The sequence below is a fragment of the Trachinotus anak genome, unplaced genomic scaffold (genome assembly GCF_046630095.1).
Source record: "Trachinotus anak isolate AG129_WGS33_773 ecotype Australia unplaced genomic scaffold, CSIRO_AGI_Tana_v1 ptg000003l, whole genome shotgun sequence".
Classification (NCBI taxonomy): Eukaryota; Metazoa; Chordata; class Actinopteri; order Carangiformes; family Carangidae; genus Trachinotus; species Trachinotus anak.
Genome location: NW_027273854.1, coordinates 5,842,771 through 5,865,146, shown reverse-complemented (window position 1 = coordinate 5,865,146; position 22,376 = coordinate 5,842,771). Strand labels below are relative to the sequence as shown.

General features: G+C 40.7%; 1 protein-coding gene and 1 long non-coding RNA gene across 3 annotated transcripts; one reads left to right on the top strand and one right to left on the bottom strand.

The window, feature by feature from the left end:
- The first annotated feature begins 1,900 nt into the window (after window positions 1-1,900).
- Window positions 1,901-5,820, top strand: LOC139608746 (uncharacterized). The gene is made up of 4 exons (XR_011685086.1): window positions 1,901-2,540; window positions 3,501-3,792; window positions 5,254-5,399; window positions 5,538-5,820. It is a non-coding gene; the product is annotated as an uncharacterized lncRNA (long non-coding RNA).
- Window positions 5,821-13,612: 7,792 nt separating this feature from the next.
- Window positions 13,613-21,047, bottom strand: LOC139612981 (GTPase IMAP family member 8). Of its 2 annotated transcripts, XM_071469205.1 has the most exons (5): window positions 20,563-21,047; window positions 18,697-19,383; window positions 17,027-17,737; window positions 16,210-16,854; window positions 13,613-14,944 (listed from the first exon to the last, which is right to left on the bottom strand). In XM_071469205.1, the coding sequence occupies exons 1-5, from the start codon at window positions 20,585-20,587 to the stop codon at window positions 14,175-14,177; spliced, it is 2,838 nt and encodes a 945-aa protein (XP_071325306.1). In that variant the 5' UTR covers window positions 20,588-21,047; the 3' UTR covers window positions 13,613-14,174. The 2 variants fall into 2 exon arrangements, with proteins under 2 accessions (XP_071325306.1, XP_071325298.1); XM_071469197.1 differs by lacking the exon at window positions 20,563-21,047 and having other exon boundaries at window positions 18,697-19,620.
- Window positions 21,048-22,376: the final 1,329 nt, after the last annotated feature.

Sequence of the window (22,376 nt, the reverse complement as noted above, 5' to 3'; positions counted from 1 at the left end):
GTAGATTTTTTTGGTCATGCAGGTAAAGAATAAAAGAGGTCCACATGGTCAATCACTCCTTAGCTGTCGTTCATATCGTTATTGCAAGAGTAAGACAAATAATGTCCACGTTAACACTCCTTTTTTTTTTTTTTTAAACGTGGCTTGAGATCTAAAGGAAACTGGTAAGCGTTCAAACTGTGGGAATGTATTTTTTTCTCTTTAAAGCGTATCTTATAAAATACAGATGTTGTACTGTTTAGACACAGATGAGTCTGGTCAAGACAAGAGCCCCCTCCTGCTGCAGTTTAAAGACAGTGTGTGACTTTGGTGTGACGTTACAAAAACACAGTGATTTCTTATTTTTGTGCAGTGGAGGTGACAGACCGGGGCTGATATAAGAGTTGGACAGCCACTGTATGAGGTTATGGCTCAGCATGCTTTTGGGGGAGGCATATTGAGTCGAGAAGGTGGACACCACATGTTCTGAATCGACTGCCAAGTATGGGATAGGACATCACCTGTGACTGGTTACACATCTAAAAACAAGAATTATAGTTCCCATTCAACACAGAGGAGGAGACGCTTTCACCCTTCACAAATCGTTTGCAAATATAAACCACAAAAAGTACACGCTGAAAGCTGGAGCCGAGCCAAAGCTGAAGGGGAACGTACACTTTTCTCCTGGCAGGGTGTCTTTATGCTGTCATATTCATGGTTGGAGTTTTCTCTTCTTGGCTAAGTTTAACTCTGAAAGATTGCCTACGTCCTGAACGTTAAGCTCAAATATCAGAGGTTCAAAGAAAAAAACAGAATGGATTTTTAAGCAGATGATCCCATAGAGCCATTTAAGCGACCTTGTTACAGCATTATTACCCAGAGAGCTTTTTTTTTTTTACAGAAATATCCCCATGTATCGCATATATTTATGTAAAACAGATACTATAAATGCCAGCTGTGCATCCTGAACTTAAAATTCCCAGTTTCTTTTTTGTGTCAAGACTGTCTCAAGCTGTAATCAATGGTTTTGAATTTTTGAACACGGCGATGGTGGTTTCTCCTTCCTGTGGCTTCCCTGAAATGAACATTTCCTGCTAATATATTTAGAAAAAGGAAGTCTGCCAGCTTTTGTGCAGTTTCTCAGGCTGAGTAAATGTTTTTTTTTATCATCTGTTTTCACTCTGAGCAGCGCTAAGTGAATCAGTAAAAATCAACCCCTCTGCTAATTACAGTAGGTGAGTAATTAATGACTTGCATCCACTGAACAGGATGAATCCTAATTTCTCCTTCTGTTCCTCCCATGAGGAGGGTGTGGTCCTGTGTTTGAGAGAGAAACCATCCCTCTGGGTAATGTGCTTCAGTGACTCATGTTTACTATGCTTTTTTTTTTTTTTTTTTTTTTTTTTACAAAGCCAGATTTTTCTGTCCGAGTTTAAGAGCAATTTATTGGAAACACAGCTCCACACAAAATCAAAGCAGAGAGTCAAAATCTGCAGACTTTTCATCATGGAGTCTCATCTGTTGTGTTTGGAGGTTCAGAGCACTGTTTTCAGTCGTGTGCCTCCGATGTGCATTCCATAGTGTAGGAGCAGGAGCGATGACCTCCGGGCCAATGCTCACCAAGTTGGAGGCAGATATCAGAGAGCTGAAGTAGAATTAACAGCACGACTGTTTACAATACATTACACAAATTCCTGAGGAGTTTCTAAGAAGCAAGTAAGGAATCTTACCCAACTAAATACTAATTAACAAAAAGCACCAACTCGCTTCTGGCTAAGTCTGAATTGAGGCCTGTGTACGGTTGTAGAAAATGTAGAGTTACCTGAGAACAGACTGCAAAATACCAGCTAATCATTATTTCATATTTACTATTACTTATTAATGTAAATGTGCTCTATAATCACTAGCGGCAGGGTTCTAGGAATAGCTGTCAGTCTTTCCAGTCAGTCAACCACTTTGGTCCAGACTGAAATATCTCAGTAGCTATTGGATAAACTGCCAGTAAAAAACTTGGTTCAGACATTCATGGCCTCCAGAGGATAAATCCTACTAGCTTTGACGACCCTCTGACTTTTCCTTTAGCGCCACTGTGAGGATGACTATTGAGGTTTTGAGAGAAGTGTCTTGACAGCTGTTGGACGGATTGCCATTAAATTTGGTCGACACATTCATGTCCCCTTCAGAATAAACCTTGGTGATTCCCTTCCCTGACTTTTCATGCTGTTGTTTTAGATCCTGCCACGCCCACCCTCGGCCCTTCCCACCATCCCTGATTCGCCACATCCATCTGCTCACCTGTTCCACATCCCACATTAACTCATTCAGTATTTATATCAGCCCAGTTTCACTCACCCACTTCCACTTTGTGAATCGCACCGTTTCTCCCATGGATTTCAAGCCTTTTTTTCCTGATTGATTGTCTGTTTTTTTTTTTATCCTTCATCCTTTTCACCCCTTTTTTTCTGTTCAGCTGTGTTTCCTTCTTTCCTGTTTCCAACCCAAGCCTTGATCACATCCTTGGCCCCTCGCCCCTTTTGCTTCGCCAACAACCTTCAGTAAAGGTGAACCATTGGAACTTCTATTTTTGTCTCAGTGTTCTGCATTTGAGTCCAGTTCACTGAGCTGTGACAGAACACGGTCTTAAAGCCTTATACCTGCTAAACATCAGCATATTACTTTATCACCATCGTCATTGTCAGTGTGTTAGCATGCTGACAATTAGCTAAAAGCAAAAAGAGTCTCTTTGCCTGGTGCTATATATTCCTAGTAACAAGCATAAAACTCCTCCAGGCCCATGACCATTATTAAGATCACAGCTTATTTTCCAGCTTCACACAGTAAAAACTGGTGCTGCAGGGCTGGGCAAGCTCATTAAAAAACTGGTTTTGATGACACAATATCTGTCTCTCAATGTATTAATTTTCTCTTTAATGTTTTTTATTGGAAGTTATTTTTCCAATTAGGACAATAATGTAGAACAGAGTGAAAAGTTTATTTAGTGCTGCACAACTGTGCACCAGATCTCCAGAGGTTATCCTTTATGTCTGCATGAGATAAGAGTGTTTTGGAGTGAAAAACACATTTCACATCCAATTTTGCTCAATGTGGAATGTGCTGTTTGGGCCAGAAAACTCTCTTTATCTCCTGCATAAGTACAAAATAACTTCCAGAGAATTCATGTGCAGTGAGATTAGAACTACTAAAGTAACAGTGTAGACTATAATCAATCTTAATTAATGTTGTTAGATATGCACTGTTGTTCAGGTAGCATCTGGCTTTTGTGCACGTTCCTGTAAAGTATTGCTGGTTAAAATTTAAGTCCTACAAGCATCCCTACCTGAGTGCTGCTTATGACCCTGATCCACATGTGCAGGTTTGCTCCATCATGTCAGAAAGCTTATGCTTCCTGATATACTGGGTGGAATCCCAGACAGCCTCAGGATGGTCCTGACATGGATCAGTGTGTTAACAGTGAACCAACACACACAGACACTAAACACCAATCCTTTCATACCCGACAGAACCAGACAGAGACATACAGGGGTTGTTCTCATCAAGCAGGTGCCCCGTTTAATTCCAGCTGGACAGTCGTTAAAAGAAAAAGACGTCAGTGCAGTCCTGTTTCTGTCTCCACGTGGCTGGTGGTCGCAGCACGTACACCTCCATATTCGCCCTTGGATCCCCTGCTGTCACTGTGTGGGGAGGCAGCAGCACCAAAGCTGCAGGTTGTAAAACATGTGACCCTCCTCAGAACACATGACCCTGATGTACCCAGAAGCCAAGAGATGCAGGGGACAGGTTGTATTTACACAGGTGATGCTCAGGAAAGTGTATACTAGTCGTTTTACTGACACACTCACTGCAAAAAATGTCCATCTTAACCACTCATTTCATTTCACTGTTTAGTTTTTGAAATAATTTTTCTTGGTACAAGGTGAAAAGGTGATAGACATAATTCAGCTGTCTCCGCTGCAGCTTTAGAAACAAGTGTCTTAGTTTTAGTCAAAAAGAAATAAACAGATCATTCAATCAGTGTCAGAAAATTTGCATTTGATCCAGGTGAATCACTAACACTGGGAAAATTTCAAATTATCTCATCTCGCTGGCAGAGATTAGGACTTCTAAGTCTGACCAAACAGAACATCTGGACGTACAGAAAAAGCTCTCGCTGATTTTCTTTATTTATTTATTTATTTATTTTTATTATTAGTTTAAATGCCACAAACAAAATTTCATTCACTTTTGAGTAGTTAGCAAGATATCCCAAAACCTGAGCTGATAAAACCACCATGACTCCACTGCAGATACATGAACTGACCCTTTGACACTCAACAGTTTACTGTATAATACACATTGTCTTGTACTGTCTAGTCAGACTGATTGTCGCTGGACTGATATAACTTCAATTTATGTTTATTGATGGGGAGTTTGTTTGTTCTCCAGCATTCTTTCATTTTATTTTTTGAGAGCTCCCTCAAAAAGCAGAACTTCATCTATCAGAACTGTCATGAAGAAGAAAATTAACTATAGAGACCAAACTGTTTTTTGTACCAGGCTGTTAACATGTTTATTTTTGCTGTAAAGTTGGACATTTTAACAAGAGAGTCTATCTATATTTAGGCAAATTTGTCACTTCTTGATTATGAATCTATAGAGAGCACTTCAAATGTAACTGTCATGTTCCTTTGTGTAATTGTCTGATAATTATTTTAGTCCTCTTGAAAATGATGATAAAGGCACATGTATAAAACGGTTTTGAGAGCATCCTTTCACCCCTAAGAAATAACACAGTCTCTGTCTCTCTTGAGTTGAGTGAAGTACTGCCTCCGATAAAACCATTTATGATCCTCTGTAATCAAGAGAAGTAGTTCTTATCTGCTTTCTTACCTTCTTTTCTCCGACCTCTTCGTGGTGACGCTTCAGTTAACCACTATAATCAGCCAAATGGATGAGCTGCTTCACTTAAGGTGATGGCGATGGAATATTGATGGCGTGATTTTAAATCTTGATGTCTATCGAGACACTATTCCCTGCTCTTTGAGAGTGTGTCAAGCACCTCAGTAGATAAATAGTGCTACTGTTGTGATGCACAAATTGTGATTCAAATATATTCAAATGTGAGAACTGCAATTATACGTGGTTGTTTGCACAAATAGAAGCAAAAGAACATCTGCATAATACCCCTCTCTTGCCTTGCACACATTTTGTCTCATGCAGGCATAACGTCCTGGGATCAAAGGGGCTTAATGTCTGTCTTCCTTTTTTCTGTTTGAGCATCCTTGGATCATTAAGGCCACAGACGCTTGACTTCTTGAGCACCTGGACGAAGACAGGGAGGCAGGAGAGGCCAGGAGATGAATCAAAACAAATGAAAAGAGGTGTCAGAGCAAAGGAGAGGAGAAAGGGGATGGTAGTAAGAGGTGAGCTGTTGACTGAGAGCAACCCAAGAATGAGTATTGACAGCCGCGCACAGAAAGGGGAGTAATACAATTAGCTGGTTGGATGGTATTGAATAGCAATCTTTGATAACCTGATCCTCTTCCTCTACCTTCCTCCAGGCATCCTTTACTTCCAGAACGTGATCTTCCTGAGCCCTTGACTTCCACAAACGGCTCAATACTGTTAAATAATATTGAGCAATGACGGCTTTTATACAGATGCCTAATCACTTTCTGTGCCCGTGAATCCATGTGAGTCTACACGATGTGTGCATTTCAGTATTCCCACATTGTTGATTCTATTGCAGCAGGGCACAAGGTTAGGCTGATACATGCATGTCTGTGTTTGTTTGGTGTGTAGTCGTTTCCATACCATCTTGCTTTTCGTCTCATTGGCAGTGATCAAAGGTTGTAACCTTGTGTGTGGTGGTTGGGGGGGGGGGGTCATGTTCATTCAACCAGCCTACATGGCTGGCTGCTAATGTCCTGGAAATCCTCTACACAGAGACTAAACCATTACTGTGTGTGTGTGTGTGTGCTTGTATTTGTATGCATGTGTTTGTGTGTACTTATATATTAATCTGTGCATTTTATGTTTACATTTACTACCATACTAACATAAAATCTGTATTCATTCATCTGGTTTTCTTTCCTGTTCTTGTTTATTCTGTTATCTTGTTTTGCAGAAAGCGCATCACATATCTGCTGGAACACACCTAGCATCCCAATAACCTCTTTACATCCCTTTTATGTTGTTGTCATTCAGGCCACAGAGCTCACGCTCCTCCACTCAACCATACATTTTTTACCTCTGGAAGAAGGCCGATGCCTCCAGTATCACATAGCTACAGACAATTAAAGTCAGTCATCCAAATATAATGTCAAAGATTGTATCAGTGCCAGATCAAAATCGTGGTTCCTTTCATGTATAAAATAACTTCTATTAATATGTTAATGTGATACAGCAAATAAACTCATAGGCACTAAACCTATAGCCTCTAAACCAGTTGTTCACAACCTTTTCGCCTTGTAACACCTTAAAATGAAGCAATGAAACTACTTATAATTCCTCAGTTTGTGGTTGTGATTGAATGCAGTTCAACTGTAAAGCAATTGTCCCTCATGAGATTGTCTCATGTAGGTGCACGAAGAGATGAAGCTGTTCAGTATATTATATAGATTAGAAAAAAAATCCAATTTGAGTTCATCTATCAGCCCCTTGATCTGGGGATCAAGGCGTCCGGCTTTAGGCCGGTCAGTCCGGATTTTCAATGCCCTGTCCAGCCGCTTCATGTTTGTGTAGCCTATTCAGCTACACAAACATCATCTTTAAACCACTCACAATTGTACTATAAATGAGAGTATACCAGAGTCCTATGTACACCATAGTAATTCATTGATATGCCGCATAATGTCCTCCTTTTTGGTGTTATGGAAATGGTCACCCTATCTGGGGAGCTCCTGCATCCGACCTCTGAGGTAAGTGGAACGCAGCATGAGACACAGCAGTGCTTCAAGCTAAATGCTAAGGCCAGCATGCTAACATGCTCACAAAAAGAAATCTATCATGGTGATAAGGTGTAATGTTTAGTCTAGCGTGCTAGCATGCTAACATTTGCTTATTAGCGATAAAAACACGAGTACAGCTGAAGTTTTACTTGATATAAAGTCAGAGGATCACCAAGGCCATTACACTTTATCCTGTGGGATTCATGAAGATGCGTACAAAATATCATAGCAATGCATCCGATCATTGATGAGATATTTCATCAAAAACCATAAATGCCAACCTCATGGTTGTGCTACAGGAAAACGTGAGAGGATCACTAGTCATTAGGCTTTGTCCTCCGAGTAATGAATGAACATCTGTACGGAAATTCACAGCAATCCATCCAGTAGTTGTTGAGATATTTTAGTCTGAACCAAAGCGGAGAACTTACTGACGTTGCGCAGCTAGCTTGGCTAAAAGTCTGATCTCAGTTCATCTTGACTGACGTCTCCTGGTTGGGAAACACGTCTCTAATCATGCTGAGAGTTAGAAGAAAATCTTTTAATTAAACGTTGTCATATGTGTGAAACCACATTTCCACAGCAGTTCATGCTGAACTGTTGTGGTGCAGTCCTGTGTGGTTGTGCTGTAAATGCAGAGATGTTTAGATTCTCTATGATATATATCTTATTTAAGTGCTACTGACATGTTGCAGTGATAAAATGCTGTGAAAGCATTCTGCCTCATTGGCTGTCGTTGGGAGCGAAAATGTCTGAAGGTGAAATTGACTCCAGGGTCAAACCACAAACTCAGTAAGCCTCCACTGATTTACAGGGGACTCTTCTCTCATCCCTCTCTGTAATAGCTCTTGTAATAACCACTTGCAAAGCAGATGTCGTCTTAATTTTTCACATACAACTGTGTTGCTTTTCCTCTTTTGTGGTCTCCAGTTGCGGGGGTTAATGATTTAACGAGTGGGACCTTCTGAGAAACAGACACAAATTCAAAATAGAGCTGTAATTCGGGCCACTGGTGTGCAGTTATTTCCCTTAATTGTTTCCTGAACTTTGCCCTTGAGGTTTTCCCTGACCCGGCATATCCTGATGGGGTGCAATGGCAGACATGAATTTGAGAAGATGGAAGAGGCAAGTCCTGGGAGTGTGTGTTTGTGTGTGTGGAGTTGTTCTGGTCTGGGCCAGGTGGCAGTAACTCCAAATGTACCTCATTTATTTCTGACATGCAGTCCTCCATCACCTCCACACTTGAAGTCTGGACTTATTCAGACTATTCTTGAACCAGTCAAGTGAAATTATTCCCACATCTTAGATGTGACGTTATAATGCTGTCACAACGAGGTCAGAAGCTCCCACATTAAAACCCTCTGCTTCCTTGATGGATAATGGTTTGGAATCAGAGCTGAAACCTGACCTTCAGTCAGACATGAATTAGGACTTGACACTGGACCTACACTTGAGACCTTAAATAATGAACACTTGACTTGATTTCCATCCATCAGTCTTTTCATTCATTCTCCATCACAGGTTAGACCAGACATCTTTCTGCCTAGCTTCATCCTCCAGCTTCTCCTGAGGATCCAAAAACTTCATCAATCCTAAAGGACATGACTTGAAATTTAAAACTAAAAACATTCAAGTCTTAGGGTCTGACCTGATGAAATTCTGAGATAGTAAAACATGGGTAAGACAGCAATAGGTAAGCTTTCAACCCAAAGTTTGGTTTGGTTTGGAGTGAAGTGAACAGAATAAAATAAATGTTCAGCATGTTTTGAGGATTTACAGAAACGACACCACTTATTGTTGCGCTCACATTAGTGCCTGGATATTGGGAATTAAAAACCAGGCCTGCATACCAGATACTTGAACTCGAGTCAGATTTAAATCACAAAAATGTGGAAGTGGACTTGGCTGCAGTAAACAGTTCAGCCTGCTCCAAATGAACAAGTTTGTACAAAATGTTTTCTGAGCACATCTAGAGTCAAATGTGTGTTTACCTGCTCCAAATGTCCACACTCGAGGACGGGGCTAAAGATGGAGAGATGCAATGAATCACACAAATGGGGATAACACACACTTTTGGACAGTCTGTTTTTGAAGGCATTCATGGTGTTGCACTCGTGCAAAGATTGAAAATAGAAAGCCTTCACACACCAGGCCAACGTAAAGTGGGAATGTTTGTCAGATTGTCAAATACTGACGCTTTAAGACCTGACTTCAGATTTAAAAGCCAACACATTTAAGGATTATGTTGCCCTGTTAAAATACTGCAACAATAGAAAATAAAAAAGACCAAGCACCTTCCAGTTCAATTACTAGTCCTGTGCAGTGACATGACTCGGTCTCAGCTGTGCAGATAAAACAGTTGTGAAGGATGAAGGTAAAATTTGTGAATCTGATACCTTTACTTTCCCTCAGGAACTTCACACTTGACTTTAGACTTGGCTCTGACTTGGCCAAAAAAGATTACAGGGAACTCCAATGATACACATCAAAGTCTGTCTCCAGGTCTTGGGGAGTCCTACTGCATGTGAAATACAGCTGTAAGAAGCCCTTTGAGGCTCCAGAGGGAGCTATGTGAGGATCTGAAGAGAAACAAGGGCATGGAGTTAGAAAGCAGTGAGGCTAACAGCTCGAGGCTACATCAGCCACTACTAACATAGCACATCCAAATCTCCTTGAATTAAAAAAGACAATACAGTGTCTCTGGTTCCAAGATCGATTTTGACCCTTTTTGAACTGTCAGTCACGAGTCTGACAGTGTTATCGGAGTGCAATGCTAGATCAGCGAAGTGTTCATTTAAAGAGTTGTCTTTTGAAAGTTGACTTGATTTGTTTCAAATGGTTTGGCTTTATCATCCGATACGGCTGTTTCTGTGCTGTATCCTCAGCTTTAGCCCAAACTTTGTGTGTGAAATCGGTATCACTGTGAGTTTGTGGGGTCATGATGCAGACTTTCTTTATGGGCTGAGAAGAGTGGACGAGTTCATCTCTCCTGCTGAGGTGCACTGGTCGACACTGTACCGTGTCCCAGACATGGCCCCGCAGGGACGTCATCGTATCAGAGCATGAAGGGAAGTGGAGGATAGATGATCTAAATCATCCCTCTCTTCCTTATTCTCCATCCCTGTTCCCAGCCCCTGCCCATCTCTCTGCCTGACTTTCTTTTTCCACCTGGAAAAATAGCAGGCAGTGAAACGTGATACAGGGTAGCGGGCGGGGGGTCGTGCCGGTCGCTGCGCTGTCCCACTAATGGAGATGGATGTGGGCTCAGAATTGTCTCCTGAACAGCCTCCATGACAGAGAGAGAGAGGTGGGGGGGGATCCATTTTTCCTGCGCTTCCTCCTGGGCTGCAGAACTCCTTTAATGAGAGGGGGGGGCTGAGCACTCACGACTTGATTTGGGAGAGGGAGGGGAGACCGCGGGATGAAAAACTGCAGAGAGAATGGGGCAGCAGAGAGAAAAGACGTGGTGAGATAGAAAAGAGAAAATGGGCAGAGAGAAAATGAGCAGCAGGAGAATAGAGTGGAGGAATAACATGTTGACAACAGAGGAAGATAGATGATAAGACAGCAGGGAGAGGGGATTGAGGGAGTAATGATATTCAGAGAGGTACTATAATGCAAGAAGAGAAAGTCTCTGGATGAAAACTGACAGAGGTAAATAAACCATGATTGCCTACAAATCACTCCTCTGCTATTATGCTCCCAGTAAGTCCATCCTTAAAATGTTTCCATGCCTTCTCTGTATCCACAGTTAAAACACCATTTTGGTGTTTAACACCTGTCAGAGTAAAACAACACCGTGGATGTTAAGAGCTGAGAAAAGAAAACTTCACTTGTACGTGAAAAGGAGAAAAAATATCCCATCTAAAAATGTGCCCAAGAGTATCAGATCCCCAATGAACACAATTTCTGTGTGCTTCTATACTTAGGTGGGCCTAAAGTTATTATCTATAGAAGCCAGATCCTGACAACCGTAAGTAAAGATACTCACAGTATGTCAAAATTAATGGATGCTTAGTCAAAATTATGACTTTTTGAGTCAAAATTTAAATTGAGTACACTCAATCAGAAATTGTAGAAACTACCAAAAGGCTAGCATAGCCATGATGAGCATATTAGCATGTTAATGTTAGCATTCAGCTTAAATTGTAATTGTGTGTAATATCAGAACTACCAACAATTTGAAATGTCAGGGTCAGGGGCCCATCATACTTATGGTTTTAAATCATAGTCCTTTCTGTTTTTCTCACCCTTGTTGAAATTTTCCAAAATTGCATGTTTTATTCAAAATAAATATTATTTCTACCTACCACTTATCTATTTTGGTTACTTTCTTCCCAAAAGTTACAAAGTAAGGCCTGCTGGGAAATCCTACTTTGCCTACTTTAGCTTGCTGCCTGTCATTTCTGATTAATGACTTTTATGAATGGCGGATGAACTTGTAATGGGTGAATACAGTGAGTGGGCTCAGGGATTTCAACCTATAGCAACCTAATTGTTACCTCAAAATGTGCAGCTACATAATCTGTGCGTGTGATAACAGGTGTCTGCTCTGTCATTGATGATGAAGGATGAATTCTATACATGCAGGTGAATGTGTGATCAGATGCTGTCATCCATTCATTTATACCGTGTAGACCTACAATGAGTTGTGCCTTTCTTGACGGTGACACTGTGTCAGCTAGCTTTGTGTTGGTTCGTTACTGTTGGTTGGCAAAAGCTTTTTCATTTGTTTGACAGTTGCTGTGGTGGTTTGTTAGAGTAGAGTTGATGAATTTGACTCTAAGGCCACTGTTCAATGTGCTGATCGAAGGCTAGTTTGCAGGATGGGAGTGATATGTTGGCACTTGCTAGCAAACCTTAACTTATTATATCCTAATTTCAACCTAATATCTCACCAATGTGACTTAAAAAGACCAAAATGTTGAGATATACTTATTATCCTATTATGTTTGACTTAGAAAGTCAGACTTTGACCGGCTATGTAATAATTGTGAATTAGCCTCTGAATTCTGCAGCACTGTGTGTCTGTGTGTGACTTACTTGAAAGTCCTTGATAAATCCTGAAAAGAAAGGCTTTGAACAGAAGAAGAACAGATTTTCTCTACAAAGAAAATGGAAGGCTTCATCGACTTCCTGTTTTTTAACCTCTGTCTGGAAGAAGCACACATGTGAGCTCTCCTGAATGCAGTTAATATCAGCCTTTCAAGGCCTTAATGCCTGTGCAATGCTGCCAGGCTGCAGGGAATCATTCAATAGGAAAGGTGAGTGAGTTATCAGAGAAACAATTATCCACATCCCTCCCTTCCACTGTTAGTCACTGTATATATTCTTCAGGTAACTTTCTATCTCCATTTTCCACACCTAAAGGGTCTGTAAAAAGTGATCTCATTTAACATTAAAAAAAATGTTTTTCTTTTCTGTTATGATCCTGTATCTTTCCACTTGTACCACACTACAGATTCCCACTTAAATCTTGTACCCACTTTTGACTATGACGCTATGTGATATTTTGGCTCCCTTAACATACCTCCAGACTGAGGTCAAACATTTTTGGCCCTATCTTGGGTTGCACACGATGATTTCCATGAGATCATAACCTCTGTCTCCACATTTTAAAGTTCATCTTCCTTGGTTACTTCTGCAGACCCTGTGTTGGCAAATTCCTGTAAAGAGTCTCCATTTTCATGGATTTTGAGGCCCTCACTTAAAATATTGTACCAGCTGAACCCTTTAAATATTTTTTTTTCTGAGTCCTGAAAATGTATCATATATGACAGACACTTACAGAACAGTGTGGTTGTACTTCTGTGTAAGATGCCATAGGCTACCACATCTATGGTCTTTTAATAATTATTGACCGGTCTCTATCCTTCCACTCTTTTAGCTTCCTCTTTCATGCCTTTCATGCAGGGATGTCAATAAAGAAATGGTTTTCTCACTTGACTGGCTTGCACAGAGACCTGACCTCAACCCCACAGGGATGAAACTTTGGGATGAACTGCAACGCCGACCGAGAGCCAGGCCTAATACTAATCGCGTCAATGCTCTTGTGAATAAATGGGAGAAAATCCCTGCAGCCAGGTTTGGAAATCTTGTAGAAAACCTTCCCACAGGAGTGAGGACTGTTTTAGCAGCGGATTAATGCCCACAGTTTGGGAATTACACATTTAACAATCACGTATGGGTGTAATTTTCGGGTGTCGATATACGCTTAACATGATCTCATTTCTAATTGCTATTAAAAGTGTGCCAGGGTTGTGCGAAGGCAGTTTGTGGTGGTGTTTCGTTGTACTGCGCTGCGTGTTTCACTTCTCCTTGTATAATAAAAATGTGAGAAACATCGCTTAGTACATGTTCAAACTTTGCCTGAGAATTAGGTCAACACATAAACAACAAAAGTAATCTCAACAATGGGTATAATGTTCAAGTGTCCATATACTTTTGGACCATAGTGAATAATGTATATAGTGGAGAAAATAAGAAAATGTAAAGGCAAAATCTGTTATTAGTCTTCATTGCGATGCTTTGGGGAAACTAACCATCAAACTCACCTTATTCAATCCATTTCAAGATTTCTAAGAAAAGCAAATGCATTCTGGTGGATCAGAGGAAACAAGTAGACGATCATATGCATAACCACTCTTATACAGGAGCTCCCCCTTGTGGACAAATATCACAAAACCTTGACGGTGGAAGAAGTTCTGACATCTTTTACTCAGTAGAAGTAACAATACCACAGTGTAGAAATATTTGGTTACAAGTAAATATCCTGCATTCAGAAAGTACAAAAGTATGATAATAATTATGATTTATATTATATTACTATTTATTAATATCATTTTAATGTTACAGCTGGTAGTGTGTGGGGCTTACTTTAACTATTTTCTATACTGCTGAGTAGCTTGTGAATTTCCCACCACAGCTCAATTAAGTTTTGTTTTAACTTATTAACCTATAATAATAATAATAATAATAATAATAATAATAATAATATATCATAATTCATTCTGTTTTGCAGTATTAATGTGAATCTGCAAAAAAAAAACTGTGAGTGGAGTGGAGTAAAAAGTACAGTATTTGCTTGATTTAAGTATTAAGTGGCAGAAAATGGAAATACAAAAGTGAAGTAAAAGTACTTCAAAACTTACTTAGACTTAAGTAAAGAGCAAATGTATCTATTATAACTTGAAATAACAATTCATACTATCTTACTTCCTCCATCTTTGATTCTTGATTTCTCCTGTATCAACATGTATCACTGGGGTCTTGTTTACTTTTGTCTCTGAGCTCCTGTATGGTCTTCCAGCTGTGCTCCAGACTCTCCCTCAGCTCAGCCAGATCGCTCCTGATCTCCTCGAGGAGCTCCAGCTTCGAGAGTTTCTTGTCTATGGATGAGAGCACTTCCTCCTCTCCAGCCTCCCCGACCGCGGCGTCCTGCTCTGTGGCAGGAGAGTCACACTCAGTCGGCTGAAATGACCCCATGGTTTGTTCCCACACCATCTCGAAGTATGTGTCTATAAAGGCCTCCAGTTCCTCCAGGCTGCTGTCGCCCCACTGGTCGATCAGCTGCTGCAGGCCTCCAGCCTCAGTGAGCCTCCTGAGGGTCCGTTCTCTCAGGGCAGGATGGCAAAGGGAATGCACATTCATAACATTTCCCTCCGTGAGCATACTGCTCTGTGTTTGAGGTAAAATCAAAAGCATTGTTGGATGTGTGGGTGAGAACAGATGTGACTGGCTTTCACCGTTCAGTCTCAGGCTGCTGTGAGGATCATCAGCAGGAAACCAGCCGGGCAGATTTACTGTTAGTCTCCTGTGGCCTGCAGCAGCCCACCTCAGTCTTCTTTTACCAGAGAGCACAGAGGTTAAGATGGACATGAAGTTGTCTCTGTCCAGGATGGTGAGTCCAGTCCGTCCCCCCGCTCTTCCTCCTGGTACTGCCACTATCTGACCACCGGGATCTGCACCGTCTGAGCAGTTCAGTGATGTTTGAGCCGTGGAAGCAGCTGATTCAGTCGCTGTAAAGGAAAAACAATAATACTGATGTGATTTCATGTGAGCCATAAAAATTCCAGCCTATCCTTTAACAAACGTCTCCATCCAGCCAACGATATAAATCTGCTTATCTCTCTTTTACAGTGAGTCATCGTTTGCACCATAAACCAGATTTTATTTGATCCCTCCCCATGTTACACCTGATATGACTTTTTTTTTTCTAAATGTACTGCCCTGTTATGCACAGTATTCTGTCATTGTATCCTTCTCTGTTGTATGTTTGTATGTTTTAATAAGAAGAGGATACCATTAAAAATGAAGTATAGTGGATGTTCTTTAAAAGTTCTGTACTATTGCATACTATTTTTTATTTTCTATGACTATGTGACACTGGAACATCTGGCCAGCTATATGTACACTGTGGTACATGTTTTTATTAATGTGAACTAACCATATGATATTGATTATCACACTTATATCACTGTGCATGTTGGCAGATGTAAATGTTAATTTATTTCTTACCCTTAGTGGATAAAAATTCTTAAACTTTTCTCATTTTTGAAATGATTTTTGTTGCATTTGTTGTGTGTAGTCAGTTTGTTTAAACATTCATTATACCACTTACTGTTACTGTCATTTTTGATAGAATTCCATCATTTATTTTATTTTCCAACTCTGGAATATCTATTTTTTCAAGACCATTTTTTAAAAACCATGTTTGAGGGTAATGACTGCGGATATTTTCTCTATGTTATGTGTTTGTGTAAAAAAAAAAAAAAGTGTGTCAGTGAAACAATGAGTTTGTCTTTTGGGGCCTATATTGTAACTGAATTTAAAAAGCTACAATAGGCAAAAGAAAGAAAGAAATTGCAGAAATCCTATTTTCAACTACCAAACCATCCTGTTAGATGTGTTCAAGTATGAAAGCAGATGTTTTAAAACTATTTCCCAACCTCTCTTGTTTGTGATATCTTAAATATAACACCATCTTGTGACTCCTTGTCAATGATCATGTGTCTATCGCAAGTCATACAATAAGTGATTGTTTGAGTGATAGCTAGAGGCCTGAAGAAATGAGATAATTCTCAGAGGGAAAAATCAAGAGATCAGAGAGATTTCAGAGAAATAAATGTAATCAACAATAAAACAAAGGGTTTTTGTTACAATTTCTGCATTGCCATGAGCCCTCTTGTCTTGCCCTGTCTTGTGACCTTTTGTAATCCTAGTCATGGAGCAACTTCTCTAAAGGAAGCGTGTCACAAGCGTAATAAATTTCAGTTTTACTCACAGTCACAGGACATGATTAAATCCCTTTTACATGGTGTCGCTGCGTCTGGCTCCTGCTCTTGTGCTGCAGACACACTTTTCCACATGTGATCACCTCTGTGAAGAGCTGCCAGCCTCTCTTCAACCAGCATCTCCTCCATCAGCTCAATCAGCTCCTTAGCCTGAGCCCCATCCCCCCAGTGTTTGTTATCCAGGACGTGATATCTGTTCCCACACTTCTCGACAAGCCTCTGCAGCGGCTCGCCTTCGCTCTCAATGTGCTGCTCGATCATCGTGTCGCCCAGCCAGTCGCCGTAGCTGAACAGGACCATAGCTCTGCTCCACATCTGGCCTCCGCTTGCCTCCAGCTGTTTCTCCAAGTCCTTCCTGTGGGTATCTTTGAATGAGGAGCTCATGTTAACAACCAGGAGGATAGCACAGGATGAAGGAGCCATGAGGAGGTCAGAGGTCACAGAGAAGCAGCCTGGTGTGTCCAGCACTGTAACCATCTTGCCGCTGATTTTGCTTTGGTTTTCAGCACAGGAAGTGGTCTGGGTGTCTGTGGCGAAGCACCCTCTGCTCAGGATGGTGTTCCCACAGGAGCTCTTGCCTGTTCTCCTGCCACCAACAAGCACTACCCTCATTTCTGGAAGAGGGTTGAGTTTCTCTGTTGGAAAGACGTTTGACAGCTCTGTTAGAAACATGGCAAACAAACTCTGTCCGGTTGAGCTGCGTCCTCAAATCCAAACAGAAAAGAACATCTCATCAGCTAAATGAAATATTGTTTATTGAATGGGTAAAACAGCATCAGGCTGACAGTGTAAGTGTAAGTAACTCACCAAGCTGAGACCTCGCCATCTGCCTTTGTTTCTCCTTCTTCATCAGTCTCTCCTTGGCTCTCTCCTTCTCTCCTCTCATCTTCACCTCCAGTTGCTCCATCACATTCCTCTCTATTTCATAATAGTGGTAACTGTTGCCACCGGTCAACATTTCTTCAATCTTCCCAATCAGCTCTCTGACTTGAAATCCATCCCCTTTAGTTTTATTGTTCAGGACGTGATACCTGTTGCCGCATCTCTCAGTGAGCCACTGCAGAGGCTCTCCCTCGCTCTCGATGAAGTGCTCAGTCGTTGTGCCTCCCAGCCAGTCCCCGAAACCAAACAGCACGAGGACGCGACTCCAGATGTGCTCACTGATCAGCTGGAGGTGCTCCTGCACTGCTCGCCTGTAGGTTTCCGTGAAGGCTCTGTCCATGCGGATCACCAGCAGGAAGACATGAGGCCCAGGAGGGCAGAGAGACAAACTGACCACCATCTCCCTCTGGTCAAAGATGGTAGTCTCCTCACAGAAGTAGTTCATCCACCAGCCCGGAGTGTCCACCACGGTCAGGTGTCTCCCAAACACCACTCCTTCTCCAACCAGACACTGAGCTGTTCTCCTGAGTGGCTGGGTGCTGTCTCTGCCCAGGATTGTATTCAGTGCTGAGGTCTTCCCAGAACCCTTTGCTCCCACTAACACAATCCTGATATTTGTAAGGGGTCGCGACCTCTCTGAAAGAATGAACGTGGAAATGCAGAGCAAAGGGATTCAAAAGTAGCACAAGTGTTTATTCCAACTTTATTCAATATATTTTCTATGTATCTTTGATTTGATGATTTGCAACAGCTCAGGGCCCAGGTAACAGAAACAGGAAGTACACTTACTCACTCTCTTGCTGGGAGTTAAATGAGAATCTCTCTCACATCTGTTTGTTTCATATGAAGCCAGGGCCAGCAGCCTGTTAGCTTTGTATTAGACTGGAAACAGCTCGTTTAGTTGAGTGAGTTTACCAGACTGATTTTTGGCAGGTCTCTCCTGGTTGGTCACAATGTCAACAAGACTTCAGTCTGTGTTAACATGTGAGCTTTAGAAGTGTTAGTTTGCAGATTTCACTACCTATGGAACAGAACCATGTTAGCTGTTTGACCCTGTTTCCAGTCTTGATGCTAAGCTAGGCTAACTGGCTCCTGGTAGTAGCTTCATATTGACTGTGCAGACATGGGAATGGCATCAAACTTTTCAGGAAACTCTCAGCAAGAAAGAAAACAAAGCACATTTTCCAAAATGTCCAACTACTGTGTTTGGAAGGTTAGTTTTTCCAGAATTTCAATTCTATACAATACTATATTTATATAGTACAGCTATAGTATAACTATGGTGTAGTTAAGATCTATTTCACATTAAGTAAGTGAAATTACTGTAAAAGCAGCTATGAGTTTCTTATCAACTTTGACATTTTTACCAAATTTAAACTGGTTTTAAAAGATGTGTGTTGAATTTCTATAGTTTTATTATGTTCAGCCTGAAAAAATCAAACCAACAATGATTTGATCCCGTTAAGTATTTTCTGAGTCTGATTTCTTATTCCTCCATTATTGTCCAAATCCATTTCAAAACACATGATCAAGCCACACTGTTGTACTGGGTGACATGTATTACCATGAACACACAGATATTAGAATTAGCTCACCTTGCATGAGAGCTCTGTGTTTCCTCATTCTCACAGACCTCTGCTGTGCTCTCTCCTCCGCTCGTCTCTTCTGCTCTGCCGTGGCCTGTAAAATGTTTTCCTGCATTTCAAACACTCTGTTTCCATTTTCTGTGACAAGTTTCTGTATCTTCTCCAGCAGCTCTGAGACTTCAGCGTCATCGCTCAGGACGACGCTGTGCCACCTCTGACTGCACTTCTCCCTGAGCCAGCAGAGAGCTGCCCCCCCTGTTTCCACATGCTGCTCAGCTGCTGTGTGTCTGGACCTGTCGGCGCAGGTGAACACAACCATGCAGTGGCTCCACACCCTCTCACCCAGCAGGGCAACGTGCTCCTCCACGGCCCTGCGTCGCTTCTCTGAGAAGGCCGAGCTCGCCTTGACCGTGATCAGAAACACATGTGGGCCTGGTGAGCACAGAGAGACGCTGCTGATGATCTCCCTCTTCACCAGCTCAGATGTGTCCTGAACGCTGAAGTCGCACCACCAGCCGGGGGTGTCCACCACTGTGAGCCACTGTCCGGCCACCATGCCCAGCCTCCGGGAGCAGGAGGTCCTCTCTTGGGTGACAAACTCCTCTTTTCCCAGGAGTAAGTTCCCCACAGAGCTCTTTCCTGAGTTTCTGCCGCCAAGAAGGACGATCCTTAACTGTGAGGTACACCAGCCGCCCCCTAGAGAAGAAACACATATACGGAGGAAAAGAGGACACATAATTAATATTATTAACCCCTCTCATCTCAATATAAGTTACGTAGCCTAATATCACATTTCTTGTTCAAATTGGTTGATAAATCCTGAATTGAGGAGGAACAGATCAAGTGAGTTCATACCATGAACAAACAATGAGCAAAATGTAAACCTGAAACAATTACTCAGGTAATCCATTTGTCTATTTGATTGGTAACAATCTGGATAATCAATATTTAGTTTCATATTAAATGTTTTTTTGTCTTTTATAATAGTAATGTCTTAGAGTTTGAATGAAAGAGAGAATTAAGCAGGAACAATTTTGATAATTGATTAAGTATTAAGATTATTTATCTATTAATAGTAATAAGGATTAAGTTTAAGTAATTTTTTAAGCAAAAATTGACTGCTTCCATCTTCCGAAATGTGAATATTTTCTGATTTTTAAAAAAATCTTTTATGATAGCAAACTAAACATCTTTGAGTTTAAGTATTATTATATATAACATTGTTGACAGGCCATTGAGTAAGTGACTTTTCTTAAACAAACATCAAAACCTCGCTGGATTCAGATTCAGATTCTTCTTAAATGTGAATATTCTTTGTTGTTCTTCGTTTATTATCGAAGTAAATTGAAAATGTTTGATTGAAACCTTTGCTGAGTGATTCATCATCTCATTTAAGACTTTTAAACCAAAACGTCACTTGTCCCAGTTTTTGAAATGTAAATGTTTTCTTGGTCTTATATAAAAGTAAATGGATTTTGAAATTCCATTCACTTAAATGGAGGATTCTTTTACATTTTGGGCTGTTGGTCAAACAAAAAAAAAAGTAATATGTCAGATTGGCTTTGATGAATTATAATGGCCATTTTTACTATCTTCTGACCACTGGTTTGATTCTGATTTAAACATATTAACAAATTATAGCATTGCACACGTAAAATATTGATCTGCCCCTAAATTACAGGCTAATCGATAAAACTACAATGCACAAAAACGATTATGAAAGTTTAAAAAATATCAACATATATGACACCGATGACTCCAGCATAACTTTTACAAATTGATTGTTTGGGTTTTCATAACAATATCTTTAAAACTGAAAATCAATAATCATGGCTGTAATGAGGTTATTGTAGGACATAAGGAACTAAAACTTACATGCTGACTGCTCGCTGGACGCCATCTCTCGTTCTGTCTTCTCTATTTCTTGGTAGATTTTAAAATAAACATTGTGTCTTCACGTCTCGTTTCCTTGTTCTTTGTGCAAAAATGTGGACAGAGCTGCTGTTGAAGGAGAGATAGCAGGAGTTTGTGTTTTATGAGTCTGAAGGTTGTCTGTAATGACTAATCAGACACACATGCCATGGACGGAAGAACCACACCTCTCAGCAGCAGGTCGACAGTCCACTCTGAAAGACAACACAGAGACAGCGTGTGTGGCATTTATCATTTACCACACACACACACACACAGAGTTCATTTTGTTTCTCACATAATGTCTATTTAAAGTTAGAATTTAAAAGTAAATTTACAATGAATTAAATGAATTTGTAAAGAAATACATCAAATATAAGAACAAATATGAGCAGGACTCAAAAAGCTGGTGGGTTTGGAAAGTAAAGAAAAATGATCACTTAGCTTTTGTTGGAACAAGGATTTAACTAACTACATTTAAGGAAGTTAAGTTTCAATTTGGGGCACTTTCACTTCACTTAAGTACTTCCTTTTCCTTTATCTTCTATTTCACCACAATTCAAACAGAAATATTGCACTTTTTACTCCATTTATTTGATCACTATAGTTACTGCTCAATTAAAAGATAAGCTCAGCTTTGACTACAGCAGTAAAATTCTACTTAAAACTCATTTATCAGTGATTATAATCAAATAACCTGACATATAATCGTGTAATACTTTCTGTAGTACTTTTACTTGCTATGAAGTATTTTTATGTTGAAGCATTGCCACTTTTACTTGACCATATCAGCTTTGGAAAATGTTTTTCTGAGGCTTATCTTGTCATATTTTATGAGGAACTCTCAAGGAACATGAATTGTCTTTGGTATAGAGGTCATTTCCTACATAACACATAGCAGATGTTGGAAAGACACAAACACGCAGTGGGAGAGAGAGACAAGGAGGAGGCACCAACACCAACAGCACCAACAGTACCACAAGGTGGAGTCAGCTGCCCTGGACAAAGCCAGTCATAGATGGTTTTAATACAAGGGCCTCAAAGTAATTTCCAGTGTAAAGCTATTTGCTGGTGTTAAATAGTAAGAAATCATTTGGTTTACACCATGATCATGTTTCACATAAATATATCTGATATATCCAGATCATACCGAAGAATTACTGAAGTAATTGGCCGGTCTGTGCAGAGCAACTACTAGATAATGGATTTATTGAAATCTCTTTGGAAGAACATTGATGGCCTGGGAACGCTCTGTGGTGTACTTCACTACCAGTGGTAGGGATGATCATCAGATTTTTGTGCTTCATGTGTTTAGGGGACTTGTGAGTGATTCAGTGTGCGAGGGAGAATGTCTAACTGTTTCAGACCTGGCTGTCACTCTGAAAGTCAGCAATCTGGGCATTTCCCTGACTAAAAACAAGAAATAACTTGATGTCGACACATCTCTCTGACAAAATGACGCTTCTGGTCCAACGTATGCCTGGGCCCTTGGCCTGAGTCTGGCCCATATTATTCTCCAGTGTTGTCTGACAGCTGCAAAGGTTTTCTGTGTTTGTCACAGCTGGAGCAGATGTGGCATCTGACAGTCATGCTGTATATGGGCAGGATTCAGGCCGTGGGACTGGGTGTACACTGGGCCAGGAGGCAGCAAGCATGAGTGGGATTTATTTTGCTTTGCTTCATCCTCAAAGCCAACATGGATATAAAAAAAAAATAATAATAATAATAATAAATAAAATAAAACTAGTGGTGGACTTTCTCTATGCTTAATGCCAGTT

Bases quoted from the DNA above. Each gene is read 5' to 3' on its own strand.
- LOC139612981 (XM_071469197.1), bottom strand. From the start codon at position 19,423: ATGTGTCCTCTTTTCCTCCGTATATGTGTTTCTTCTCTAGGGGGCGGC. The intron at 16,855-17,026 runs GTGAGTTACTTA...TCTTTCCAACAG, and splicing joins GATGGCGAGGTCTCAGCTTG to AGAAACTCAACCCTCTTCCA. The intron at 14,945-16,209 runs GTGAGTAAAACT...TTTCCTTTACAG, and splicing joins TTTAATCATGTCCTGTGACT to CGACTGAATCAGCTGCTTCC.